General features: G+C 40.9%; 1 protein-coding gene across 1 annotated transcript in view; it reads left to right on the forward strand.

The window, feature by feature from the left end:
• The window catches only part of LOC115095563, a 29,932-nt gene extending 18,303 nt beyond the window's left edge, over positions 1-11,629 (forward strand). The window contains exons 3-6 of the mRNA XM_029609462.1: positions 3,354-3,465; positions 8,784-8,896; positions 10,176-10,290; positions 10,940-11,629. Of these exons, the coding sequence (XP_029465322.1) occupies positions 3,354-3,465; positions 8,784-8,896; positions 10,176-10,290; positions 10,940-11,133 (534 nt within the window). The 3' untranslated portion in view covers positions 11,134-11,629. The remainder of the gene's footprint in view (positions 1-3,353; positions 3,466-8,783; positions 8,897-10,175; positions 10,291-10,939) is intronic.
• The last annotated feature ends 2,893 nt before the right edge of the window (positions 11,630-14,522 follow it).

The raw sequence follows: 14,522 nt of genomic DNA on the forward strand, positions 1-14,522 counted from the left end.
GTTTGTGGTATTACGAGGGTGGTATGGATAATAGAGTGATCAGACCAAGGAATTGTCAGACCTGAAGGGGATTTGATGATATTGATGGTGGAGTTGATGAAGATAAGATCCAAAGTGTGGCCAGCATTATGGGTGGGGGAGTGTATGATTTGGTTGAAGCCCATTGCTTCAAGGGAGGACATGAAGGCTTCACACGCAGGGGATTGTGGGAGAGAGTCAACGTGGAGATTGAAATCTCCAAGGAGAATCGTGGGTATATCAGGGGAGAGGGAGTTGGCGAAGAATTCAATAAGGGGGGAAGAGTCTTTCTCAAGTAGACCTGGGGGGGGGGGGGTGTAAATGAGACAGATTTGTAGTGAATTGGATTTGAAGAAGCCTTTTTCATACTGGTTGGGAAGATAGCATTTCTGGGAGGTGAGCTTGAGCTCCTTTTTTACCGCCAAGATATTATTAACCTTCCAATTCATATTACACCTTTCTGTCCCTGGCTGTTCTGCAGTATGTCCTTCAGAGATACACATTTGTCTGACATGACACAGTGACTAGGACTGGATCAAAATGCCCAGCCCACAGCTTCAAATGAACCCATGTTCCCCTGTGATTGTCAAGACAAACTCTGACTGACATCCTGGCTGACAGAGCACTGACAGGGCACACCTGATCTAGGAGTCCCTGCCCTCTGGACACATAGAGGATTTGGTTAACAAGTGACATTTCAAGAGCTCCAAGAGGGAGGATTTGAACAACTACTTGCTTATATTAACAAGTTGAAAGTCTGTAGTGTTCAGTTACACACAGAGCTTTGTGGTAAGTGCAATGTTTTGGCATGCAACATTAATAAGCCTCTCCAGCATGGAATGTGAAACCAGCGCCCTGGCACTATGGCTTGTAGACCTAACTGAGCAAGTCACTCGTCATGTAAACAATGCAGACACATTCCTGACAGCCCCCCATATCAGTGGAGCTTGCTGTAAACACATAGCCAGAGAGGGACTATAGAAAGAAGCAGCTCTCTTACCTACATACCAACTGTCACCATAGAGGCCATTTTCAAAATTTTCAAACATCAGATTGTCTAAGTATAAAGGAATCATACACAGCTCCTGAATACCTGGCAAATATGTTGAGGATGTGCAGTCAAATGACACAAACCACTTGTATGTTGATGAAGTGGAAGAGCTTTCTGTTGCAGTAGATTTCCTCCCTGCCATAGGTGGCATGAAGGCTATTACTGAGTGCAGTCAATAACTCCAGAATATTATAAAATGTGTCAATGTCTTAAAAACCTCTCTCCAAATCCAGCAAGCAAGTCCTGCTTTTCATGAGGGAATCTTATGTAATGATTAATGTGAACACATACAGCTGTTACGACCTGCCCAGACAACAGGAAAAAGACATTTGGGATGATTCCCCGATGACCCCAACTGTTGTATGGAAGGAGCCAGATGCTATAAAATGCAGGGCGCACAATAGTTTGGTGAGGCCTGGTATAGCGCAGGACCTTTCCTTGACCAGATGCAGATCTCTCAGTTCTTGATTTAATACAATGACAGCCTAAGAGCTAAGGTGATACCTCATAAACACATGTTCCTCTGGCCTCTGCAGCAAGGTGGTTTGTGGATGAAAGATGTGCTCCCTGTTCTGTCTGCATGCTCTCCTGCATGGCAAGCCCTGCCATGGGCCAGGGTGCTCCACTGGCAGGCCTTACAACTCTGGCTTGGTACAGATACTTCCCTAGAAGGCGTTTGAACCTCCTTTGCCTGTTGCAATAGTAGTAGTAGTAGTAGTAGTTGTTGTTGAGCAGCCTGAAACAGCCAGTATCCCACTACAAATATAATTTCCCCTAACATTGTAGCTTTAGGAAGACAGGGTAAGCAAGAAAAGCTATTTTTATTGGCCCAGCAGTGCTGTGTAGGTGTGTCTGAGAGAAGGCCTCATTTTATTGCCCCTCTACTACAAAAAAAGTTATTTCCCACATTAAATCCTGCATTATTGTGTGTATTTTACTGCAAAATGTGGTAAGTCTCTCATTTGTATAATTTTCTAACTTTTGCTTGCTCATTATCTTTTTTAAATGCTAATGCACAATGTGATACACATCACATGTCTAAAGGGTGTTAGACCCCATTTATCACACTATAAGAACCTAACACAGCTTGAAGGATGACCCAGTAAATTTCCATTTGAGGCAGTGGAGGGCGAAGCGACTTGCTGAAGTTCACAAGAAGTGTCAGTGGGATTTGTATGCTGGCATCCTTGATATACAGCCTGCTGCTCTAACTGGGCCTAGGCCTTGCCCTCAGTGACCAGACCCATCAGGTCTAGGCTTGCACCTCAGTGATGGGACCCATTCTAGGTCAAGCCTTGCACCAGGCCTAGGCCTTAGCGATGGGAGTCAGCTTTAGCTGTGTCCTGGCTTCAGACCTGGGTGATGAGATCTAACTTCGTATCAGCCTTTCATCTTAGTGATAGGACCCTGGCATCAGGCTTAGGCTTAGGTCTCGAAAATAGGACCCAGCCTTGGGACAGGCCTGGCATTAGGCCTAGGCCTTGATGTAAGGACCTGGCTTCTGGTCAGGTCTCATTGTCAGGCATAGGCTTATACCTCAATGATAGATCCCTGCATCAGGCCTAGGCCTTGGCAACAGGACTTCACGCATATCCAGCATAGCTCTCTGCTTCAACGGCAGGGGAGAAGAAAAACAACCAATAAGGGCTGAATAACATAGTCTGGGTAAAACAAATAAGCATGGGTGTAGCTTGCTTATTGCGGCGGTTACTACCCCTACTACCCCTAACTAATCAAGCTAGATATTTCACTCGGATGCAGCTCCATCACTGCTCTCTACATTAATGGTGGGGGTGGAAGGGAAATAGAACCAAAGAGCTAAGAGAAACAGATAAGTATGAGAAAAAAATGTGTGAAGCTTGCTGGGCAGACTGGATGGGCCGTTTGGTCTTCTTCTGCCGTCATTTCTATGTTTCTATGTAGGACCAGTCAATGGTCCTAAGCCTCGGCCTTGGCAATGGATCCCAGCTGAAGTCTAGTTCCACTGGAGGCCGTTTCATTTTTTTATGCATGAATACAAAAAATACCCCAAAATTTTGAGTGTTTTCATAAGCGGCTATTTCTGATTCATTTTATTTGGCATGAACCAAAAAGAGACTCATTAGTTGCATTTTACCCATTTGGTTCAAATGAATGCACATCCCTAGTATTTGATAGGAAACTGTATGCATTCATATGTCTTAGGAAGAAGGTGGAGCAAGATGGATATAAGTTTACTTTCAAGTCATTATTAGACAATTTTATTTTATTATTTTATAATACATTCTCTTTTTATTTTATACAGCATTTATTGAATTCATCCGAAACAGTATCTACTTCGCAGAGATCTGAAGTAAATTCTTTAGTGTGGGAATTTCAGCAGGGACTTGATATTCTAAAAAAAGTTCAAGAAAAAGGTAAGATTCTCTAATCACAGCTTTAATCTTTTTCTGTGTTGCACAGATGCTGTCATTTCATAAATGAATTAATTAATAATCAATTCATAAATATAAAAATGCATTGATTTTTTTCCAAAAAGATATAGGTATGTATTTGTTTGTTAAGTGTGCTCCTGACATAATTAAGAAACTAGGACTATATTTTGAAAAAGGATTTTGCCTAGATTCAGACAATTTTCAAAGGGGAATATATGTATGTACTTTCCCTTTGAAAATTATCACATCAAAACTATTACTCCTGCCAATGCATATTTTTTTCAGGAAAACTCACAATGCCACTTTTTGAAAATTCAAAGGCATGTGCATAATTGCAAACCTTGCCCCCAAATCCACCAAAACAATGCCTCTTCAAACTGAAGTTAACAGTACATGCTTGCAGGTCCTGTGTGCATACTTTTATAGGCATATTGGGTGGGCTCTTTTGTAAAAGTTCATTTCTAGGGGAAAAACACTGTTTTGCCTGTAGAAATGGCTTTGAAAATTATCTTCAGTGAATGTCTTCCCTAAAAGAACGTGGAAATGTTGTTTAATGGGTAATCTGCTGAGCATTAAATTTCCCTGAACTCAGTCACATCTCAGTGGCAGAAAGGACAAAGGATAATCAGGTGACTTTGACCAAACTCCAGGTGACCTAGATCAGAAAGATTGCCCATGATTCAGGAGCCAAGCCTGATCTATCCACCCCTGCCTTCTTGGCCAGGGTGGAAAGGGTTGGGAGATTTGAAGCCAGGATAGCAAAGCAGGGATTGAGGCATGTGTAAAGAAAAGTGTTTGGCTAGTATCCTATGAATGCTCTTACTTCGTAGACAAGAGAACCTATGAGAAAAGGATAGAGGATTAAGATTAGGTTAATAGAAAACAGTTCCTTTTTTTTTTTTTTTTAAATATTTGGGCATGTGCTGGCCTTGTATGCCCACTGTTCTTCTTCCACTACAGCTTTATAAAGTATTGGAGGTTTATTTGCTGTACTGAAATGTGTTTTGTATTTGTTTTGAGTGTTGATGTTTTCTGCATTGATTTATATGTTTTTCAGAGAGTATGTAAATGAGACAGTGTGGAGACTAGAGTGTGAGCAGGTGTCTTTGATTCTGCCATTACTATGAGCTGATGCCACAACACAAACATTCTGTTTTCCTGGGCGTTTTTTTTTTTTTTTAAATAGAGGACTGATGTTACCCAAACTAGTTTGCATGTCTGAAAAAGAATTATCATGCTCATGCATGGGGAAATGGGATAGCTGGTACAGTGTTTCTCAACCTTTTCCATCATGACATTCCTGTAGCTGAGCTAAAAAAAAAATCCAAATTATTATTTTAGTATTAAAAATGGTAGAAAAGAAAGATAAAATATCCTTTATTTATTTTTTTTCAAGGTGTTACTGAAATTTGAGTTATTACATTTTATATTTTCACAGGTTTTAATCTTTGCTTAGCTCATCAGGGAGAAATGTAGGACTGATGTACTTCGCACAGTTCTCAAAATGGGGTTGAAGGGTAGAAAAACCGTCATGAATCTCACTCGCAACATCAAAATATTTTGACTTATAAAGAACAACTCATCATACAATAAATATATATTCAGATTTTGGAATCATCTCTGTATTAGTGCGCCTGACGCTTTGTGAGATAACAGACACTCAGACACTATATACAAAGATATAAGAAATGCACATTCCTAAAGTTGACATATTCCAATCACTAAAACCTAAAAATAAAATCTTTTTCTACATTTGTTACACAGTTTGGGCATTTTATTTTTCTAATTGAGGTGATCTGGGTCTCCCATTTCCACTTTTGGTCCTTTCATAGAATGAAAGGGTAGTGTAGACGTGAGAGCCAGGTTCAAATCCTATGTTGTTTATGCATGCTTCTTGTGACTTTGAGCAAGTTTCTTAACCCTCCATTGCCTCAGGTAAAAACATGTCTGATTTAGTGAGTTTTTTCCCCATAGACACAGAATGGGAGAAAAGTCTTAGTAAATTAAGTCTTTAGATTGTAAGCCATCTCAGGCAGAGAAATACCTTCAGTACGTGGTTATAAAACTTGCCTTCAGATTGGATTTGAAAAGGCAAGAAATAAAATCTAAATCCTTTTCTTTTCCATTCCTTCCCTACCTCTCTCTCTGATACTGATCTTACAAATTTTTTTCTCATTCTCTTCTCTGTTTTTCTGTCCACTCAAAGCTGGATTTCACCTTTCCTCCTCCTTATCTCTCACCCTCCCATTCCTTAAACTCTCTCTTTTTCACCTCTCACTTGCCTATCAACTTTTCAGCTCCTACTCCTCTCAATCAACCCAATCCCCCTCTCTGCCTCCCATGGCTTCTCCAGCTTTCTATTCTCCCTCTCACACATTCTCTAAACCCCATTTTCACCCTCTTTACTTACACCCCCTATCTGCCTTCCTCTGACTAATTTCCTCACCAGCCCTATCTCTATTATTGTCACCCGTCTTCTCCTGGACATTCCCTTAACCTTTCCCCCCTTCCTTCCCAGCTCCCTCATTTTTACCTTGTCTTACTTCCTTCCCAGCCCCTCCAGGTCCTTCTCAGTTTCACACCATCTCTTCATTCAATCCCACATTTCTATCCCCTGTGTCACACACCCCAGCCCATCTAACACACCTTTACACATACCACCCACCCAATCACTTAGTACCCACTGTTCTCCTAAACCCCGAGTCCTCACCCAGTCTCTCGGTCCCCATTCCCCCTTCCCCATCCAGATACTGAGTTCTCCCACATCCCTATCCTGCCAGCCATTGCTTAGGTGGTAAAGCACTTGTTATACTTGGCTCTCACTCCCACCAATAGCAACACCATTGCACCAGGCTCATCCTCTTGCTCTCATGCTCCCCAGGTTCACCCTTTCGCTCATTCCAATCCCCTTCCCCCACCAGAGCCATCAGGAGGAGTAAAATGGGAGAAAGCCTTGAATCCAAACCTCTTCCCTTGCAGTAGAGGTGTGCATCCGTTTTCCACGTATTTGTGATCCGCAACTTATTTTTTGCTATCTGTTAAATACAGTGGAGACCAGGATCTGGTGAGAGAGTTAACAGTGGTGGGGCCACTTGGCAATAGAGATCATAACATGTTCAAATTTGACTTAATGACAGGAAGGAGACAGTAAATAAATCCATAGCTCTATCACTAAACTTTTAAAAGGAAAACTTTGACAAAATGAGAAGAATCGTAAAAAAAAAAAAAAAAAAGAAAGGTGCACCTACAAAGTTAAAGAGTGTACAACAGGTGTGGACATTGTTAAAAATACCATCTTAGAAGCACAGACTAGATATATTCCACACATTAAGAAAGGTAGAAGTCCAAATGATTGCCAGCATGGTTAAAAAATGAAGTGAAAGAGGCTATTTTAGCCAAAAGATCTTCATTCAAAAATTGGATGAAGGATCCATCAGAGAAAAATAGAATAAAACATAAGCATTGGCAAGTTAAATGTGAGACATCAATAAGACAGGCTAAGAGACAATTTGAAAAGAAGTTGGCTATAGAGGCAAATACTCATAATAAAAACTTTAAAAAATATATCCAGAGCAGAAAGCCTACGAGGGAGTCGGTTGGACCGTTAGATGATTGAGGGGTTAAACGGGCACTTAGGGAAGATAAGGCCATTGTGGAAAGACTAAACAAATTCTTTGCTTTCGTATTTACTGAAGAGGATGTTGGGGAGATACTTGTTACCACCCAGGAAAGAGATCTAGGTGTCATAGTGGATAACACATTTAAATCATCAGCTCAGTGTGCTGCGGCAGTCAAAAAAGCAAACAGAATGTTAGGAATTATTAGGAATGGAATAGAAAATAAAATGATGGATGTTATAAAAATCCTCTGTATCGCTCCATGGTGAGACCGCACCTTGCAATGGAGAAAGTACAGAGAAGGGCGACCAAAATGATAAAGGGGTAGAAAGGCTAAAGAGGTTAGGGCTCTTCAGCTTGGAGAAGAGATGGCTGAGGGGGGATATGATAGAGATCTTTAAAATCATGAAAGGATATGGACGGGTAAATGTGAATCAGTTATTTACTCTTTTTGATAATACAAGGACTAGGAGCACTCCATGTTGTTAGCAAGTAACTCATTTAAAACAAATCAAAGAAAATTATTTTCCACTCAACGCACAATTAAGCTCTGGAATTCATTGCCAGAGGATGTGGTTATGGCAGTTAGTGTAGCTGGGTTTAAAAAAGGTTTGGATAATTTTCTAGAGCAGAACTCCATAAGCTGCCTTTAAGCAATAAGGATTAGTAGCTTGGGTTCTATTCATTAGGAGGCAGATTTTAAAAAAGTACGCCCGCAGGGGGAACTTGGGGCAGGTTTTTGAGTGGTATGCACGTATCTTAAGTGCGTACCCCTTTGAAAATATGCCCCTTAATGTTACTTGCCTGGTACTTGTGACTTGATTGGCCACTGTTTGGACCCAGTATGGCATATCTTATGTTATGTTCTTATGTTCTCCCCTCTACATGCCAAAACAAAATTGAGCACTGCCAAAATTAAAGAACTGAACACTCCCCAGGTTTTTCACTATGCCCTCCCCCTTCTCCTGGATGCCTCTCTTACCCTTTCCATGGGGCAGGAACAATCCTCAGTCACTCCTTACCCATCAGGTCCTGATTTGCAATCTGCTGGCCAGTCCTGTGTCCTATGCCTTTTTTTTTTGTACAGCCAAGTTATTTTTTGCAATGGCAGCTGTGACAGGAGACTCAGGTGCAGGTGCCTTCCATTTTTGAAACAAAATGAAAAAAAAACCCCCAAACACTCCATCAAATTTCATTGGGGATTTTTGTTTTGTTTCGAAATCACGAGTAGCAAAACAGGCTCTTTGGTTGCCTTTTTGTATCATTTTAAAATGAATACACACCCTTAATGCATACCATGGCATATTGCAGGACATGCCCAAAATGCTTCATTGTATGCTTATCACCCAATTCACTGCTATTTGGCCTCCTATGCAGCCTCTGCTTTAGCTTTGAACTGACGTTTGCTTTTATCATCTGCCTTGTAGGAATAGCTATTTGCCATAGCCTCCTTGCTGACTTCATGTGAAGTAAAAGGAGCCCTAATTTATTAAATCTTAGCTTTGTCCTCCTTTCAAAGCAAAAAGGAGGCCAGATCGATGAGAGAGGAATACTTAATCATGTGATACCAGATCGCCAATCAGATTTCGGCATTCACATAACGTAAGCTCTGAAAAGTATTGTGCTTTTGCTTCTGTGACATGGACTACTTGCTTCATGATCATGTTTCTTTGTTTTTTAAAGCTTGGAATAATTTCACTCCAAGGAATTGCTCTGCTCCTTTGGCTCCCAGTAATGGTGGTTTGGTGTGTGTTACTATTGCAAGTGTCCGCTACTGTAAACCGATGTGCAATCAGGTAAGTGATAAAAAAAATCAGCTTGAAAAAATCTTGCATTTTGGTTAGCAATGCTGTCCATCACCTACCCCCCCCCCCCCCCCCCGCCCCAATACTACCACCACCAACAACAACTTTCTTATTTGCAGACAGGTTACTGATGGGAAAAAAAATAAAATAAAAAGAGGAATGAGATGCTGGGTAGAGAAAGAGTTACATGGGCTGGGAATAAAATGTGGCTATTTCTACTCTCAGTCCTTTTCTGCCACTGCTCCCGTGCACCCATCCAATCTCCTGGAGCATGCATGGAAGAGTTTGAGAGTTAAGAAAGATGCTTTCAGAGGGAGTACCAATGTCACAGCAGTTGGTATGAGACCTGATCCATTGAAACTCTGCTGTTCTGCTGAAAGTTGCATATTTTCCAATAGCCACACACATAGTAGGGAGATAGATGGCAAAACTTCTATTTGAATATTTGCACTGAAAACTAAATCTTTAATGGAGAGAGCTGGGTTATTGTCAGCGACTTTAGGTTTGGAGTAGCTGAGTATGCTTGTGATATCCTGTTTAATGCTTCTTGCATTTTGCCCAGAGTATTCTGGTCCATATTAAAAAAAAAAAAAAGTGCAAAGCCAGGCCTTTATCACTAAAGAAAATAATCTAGAAACTAAATTCTATACATTTTAAAGTGATTTTAGGGTTTTTTTTCTCTATTTAGAAATAAAGCACCCTTTATCCAATATGGTCAGGACCAAGACCATTTCAGATAATGGAGTTTTCAGAATAATGGACATTCACCACCTTTCACCACCCTGTGACCCTCCCTTCCCCTCCAGCTGTCTGACCTAGCCCCTTCTCTGCTAGTTCACCCTGGCCCAACACTACTTTCACCCATTTCTTCTGCTGCCTGCCAGTTTCCTTCCAGTGTGGTTGGCAGCTCAGATCAGCTGTTTGATCTTCAGAGTGCTCTGTGAGATTAATCATGGTTAAAACATCTGATCTGAGCTGTGAACCACTTGGGAGTAAGAGGAGGGAAGAGAGGTGACATGAGGAGTGAGTAAGAAAAGGGCTGGGGAAAAGCACCATTTTTCAGATAACTAGAGTTTCTGGGTAGTGGATAAAAGGTGATCTACTGTATAGATATTTCAAAATTTAACAAACTATCACATTATATATCAAAGTATGAGGGGCCAAAAAGAAAAACATGTTTAACAACATGAAAACTCTACTTATATATACCATAATCATTTATGATTTAAGTTGATGTATGTTTTAATTAAAAGTTTTTCTTGTGTACAAGGGTTATGACTTTGCATTCTTGAGAAAAAGCAGATTATTCGAAGAATGTGGAATTCATACTGGTTACTCCTGGACAACACAACTTGTTGGTGGAAACAAGCTAGCTGATTGCATAGGTGAGCACTGCTGGTGGAAGTCTAGTTTATTAAGGAAAGGCAATTGTTTATATATATTGCAAATTTTAGTGCAGCTATACCCTGGTAAATGTCATGTAAACAGAGATAAAGTATTTCAAGGCAGAATGCATTTATATACTTTCAGGCATTATATAGCTTATAATAGAATTCATTTTTTATGTTAGGAAGGAAGGCATTGAAAGAAATCCAGAAAGGTAAATGAACAGAGGCTTTAATAGGCTAACCAGATTTAAGGATGTAGGCATACTATCTTTGTTAAGACCTTTAAAATTACTGTATATAAATGAAATGGACATACATCTGGCTTTTACAGCTTTCTGACATTGACTCTATATAAGGATTTTCTCTTTTATAGATGCATTAATCCACATTAATCATCACTTTTAACACAGCCTTAGCACATAGTCGTCATAGATAGCATGAAGAGCTTATTTTTTCAATAAAGCTTTTTTTCTCCTCCGGAGTCAAGTTTAGTGTGGGAAAATATAGATTTTTCAAGGATATTGTCATAGAAAATGTAAAAGAATTGTGGATGCTGTGCCTGTCAGGGTGTATGTAGTGTGCAGACATGTTTATTAGTTTCACGCTGGTACCAAACTGAACTTTTTATCATGTTTTATTATTTCAGCCTCATCAGTTGCTGTCAGTGGACAGACATCAGCTTATTTTCCTACTGATATGAATTGCCATAAAACAATAGCAAATTCTGCTGAAGAAGAGAAGCATATAAGAATCTTTCTCCAGGACCTCCAGGAACATGCAAAGAAGACCATAACAGAGAAGGACGAGAACCTTTATGGTTATGTAATCTGTGGCTACTAGAATTGTTCTTAGGTTGATGGAAAATAAAGATGGAATTTGTCAAATAATTCCAGGGACCACACCTCAAATCCAAGTTTAGATGTCACAATCCTCTCTGAATATTAATTTATTCTACGTGTCCAGAATTCCCTAATATGGGGGGGGGGGGGCAGGGACAATCTCTTCCTAGACCCTTAGCTTTGTGTAATAGTCCAATCTGTTAACAGGTACATGTTGAAGCCAACTGCAAAAAGTAATAAAAATCACGCTGGATGCAAGGATGGGTTTCCAACCTAACTGTTAGTGATTGTTGATGGAAATTGATAAAAGATTCCTTCACAGTTCTTGATATTTACAATGTCCAGCTCTACAATTTAGGGTTTCAATAAATTTCTGACTCGTTGCTTCCAAATCACTGAACAAATGTTCCAAGCCAATTGTCTCTCATGATTTTATTCCTTTCCATTATTTGACTTTCTCTTGAAACAATGATGAATAATAAAGCATTTCAATTTAAGTGCAATGTATCTATTTCATACCTTTTCTCCAGCTGAGCAGAAATCTCATGTTCCTATTGTTGTACATGAAGAGTATTCTCCAAACTCTTTCTCGCCTTGGTTGATCTCATTGAGATTGTTGTGGTCGCCCTGAGTAGTGCTACTGGTCTTCTTCTTTCCTCCCCTACTCCTCTTCCCTGAGAATGGATGTGGATCCATGGTCCTTCGGTTCTTTCTATGCGAAAAATATACTTTTTCTCGATGGTAGAAAATGGAGTTCCTTTTTGATCTGGCGCACTCAAGTAAATCAAAAGCAAAGTTCTTCAATAAAAGGGGAAACCAAACAAGAGGCAGGAAGGATGGAATAAACGTTCTCCTCACCACTGAAAATTTTCCAAAGAACATGGCAAAAATAGGTGAAGATGCCCTTTAATTCACTCAAATCTCAATCCATAGACCCAAAGGCCCTTCCCTAGGAAATAAACAAAAAATTGGAACAGCAAGGGGGACATGCTGCCCCTAGGGGACTCAACTAAAGATTTCACATAGTAAGATGGCGACTAGTGGGGTCCACCATCTCAAATTCCCACATGGGGGAGCTAAAGCCCAACCAAATACTATCTTAGTCCTACTCTCCATACCCCTGGGACAAACCTGTTGGTAGAGATCCTTTACGTTCTCTGCACTGATATTTTTTGTAATCTGCAGCTTCAAGAGATTGCAGAATATTGCCTGAGACTGCAATATGCACACTTTAGCTCTAGATAGTATTCTTTCCAAAAGATATAAGAGAAGAAGAATTAAAACAGAGCATTGGATTCCCAGAACAGCTTACATTTTCCATGCTATATCTTTAATCTTCTGATTTTCAAATTATAAAATGCTTCCAAATGTGTACACTGCATTTTTTGGGATTTATGAAACATAAATATTAGCAGCCCAACCCCCCCTCGAATATGTATATACAGTAGGCTGCCAAGAGAATGGAGTAGTCACATTAGAAAATAAATATACAGCTTATTAAATTTACACCCTAACAGAATTTAACAGTGGATTCTTTAACCTTCAGGGAAGAACAGTAGTTTGCAGCCCTATGGTCCAGGGTACTCAGTGCAAGTTCCCAGAAAGGCAGCACAGCACCTGAAATTCAAATACTGGCCCCCTGCATCTCCACCTTGCAGTATAATACCCCTCTGTGAAACCCCTCGCCGAGTCCCCTTGGTGAGAACCATTTATTCCCCTGCCGTATTGTTAGGGCTGTGTTGTTGTTTTAGAGTACTTTTACAATGTGTGCTATTCATGTACATTTGGGTCAAGATTGTTATAATTGAGGGGGGGGTGGGGGAGTAAATTGCACAGAAATGTTAGGCCAGAGTTTCCCAAACTTTTATCCAATGTGACCCCATTTTAGCACTTAAAATTCAGACGTACCCAGATGGCAATCCGAAACAAATTAGCAAGGGCGCGGTCCCCCACTAACAATCACCATTCTCACCTTACCCGCACTCCAGCTGATCCCTTCTCTCCTTCCACCCTCTGCAGTCTATTTCATCCTCCACCTCCTCCAGAGGAGCCTCTCTCTTAATCTCCTTCCCTCCAGCAGACCCACTCTCTCAACCTCCAGCCCTCCAGTCCATCCCCTCTTGCATCTGTAGCCCTTCCCCCTCTCTCTCACTCCTTCCTTGTATCTCCACAGCTGAACATTTCACCCCAAGTCCGTCTTATAACTTCCAATTGATTTTTTGTCATTCCCTCCCTCTCAGCCCATCCCCCATTCTTTCCTCACTCTAATCCCCATCTCCCCTCCAACCTTCCTTTCATACATCCCCCAGCTGATCCCTTCTCATCCTTAGCTCCTTTTTTTATATTCCTCAATCAATCTTCTGTTATTTCCCCTCTCTCACCCTCTACATCTCCATATTATCCAACCCTTAAAACCCTCCTGCATCCAATCCTTCCTCTCCTCCAAACATTCCCCTGGCCAAGATCAGCAGGCCAGGGGAATGTTTGCCCTCTCCTACCATCAGTTGGATGACAACTGGTGGTAGGAGAGGGCAGGCTGATGACAGGTGCAACACTTTTCTTTTGGGTAGGTTCAATAGTGAATGAGAAGTTTGGAGCAGTGGGAATTTTCCCTAGCTCATGCACATTTAGTTCTGCATGGCTGGTCTCAAGCCTGTTGGTGATCTGCAAGCGGCAGCAGTATTAGTATTGAAAATCAGCACTGGGCCTGTGAGCTAGTGCAAGCTCAGAGCCTCCTTAGTGGCCCTGATCCCTCTTTGCAAAGGGCTTCCTGTTAGAAACTTATACAACGGCAGTGCCACTGCAGAGCCTGTGAGTGCACGCTGGCTATTGCTGACTTTCACTACTGCTGCTGCTGCTGCTATGGGAACCTGCAGAGTGACAACAGTTGAGGCACTTGTAACCCTAGCTAAAGGTTTTGTTACCCCATATGGGGTCCTGACCCACAGATTCGGAAGCTCTGTGTTAGGACCTGCAATTATAACCTTGTCTACCAAAGTTTACTAGAACCCAATCTCATGTACAGGAAGGAACTTCCCCTGTCTACTTTTAAAATTGCCCTGTTAAATGTGAGATCAGAAAGTAATGAGGGATACTGATCTGATGATGATAATCCCTTCCTTTGCTATGTTATGCAAAGTGAATCATGGCTAGCAGAGTTTTTTTAAAATTATTGTTGTTTTTTTTAAATTATGTCTGCTGGATTTGTCTGCTTCTGGGGATATGCAACAAGGCAGTAAAAGAGAAGGCATTGCAATTATTTCTTCTGCAATGCTAAAGGTAGTAGATGAGCTCCTGTAGGACAATGGCTTAGAATGGCATTGTCTATCTGTAAAATCAAGGATGATGGAGGAGGCTGCTTTCTTTCTAATATAATCCGCACCCCATATT

This window comes from Rhinatrema bivittatum, chromosome 7, assembly GCF_901001135.1.
Source record: "Rhinatrema bivittatum chromosome 7, aRhiBiv1.1, whole genome shotgun sequence".
NCBI classification, from domain to species: Eukaryota; Metazoa; Chordata; class Amphibia; order Gymnophiona; family Rhinatrematidae; genus Rhinatrema; species Rhinatrema bivittatum.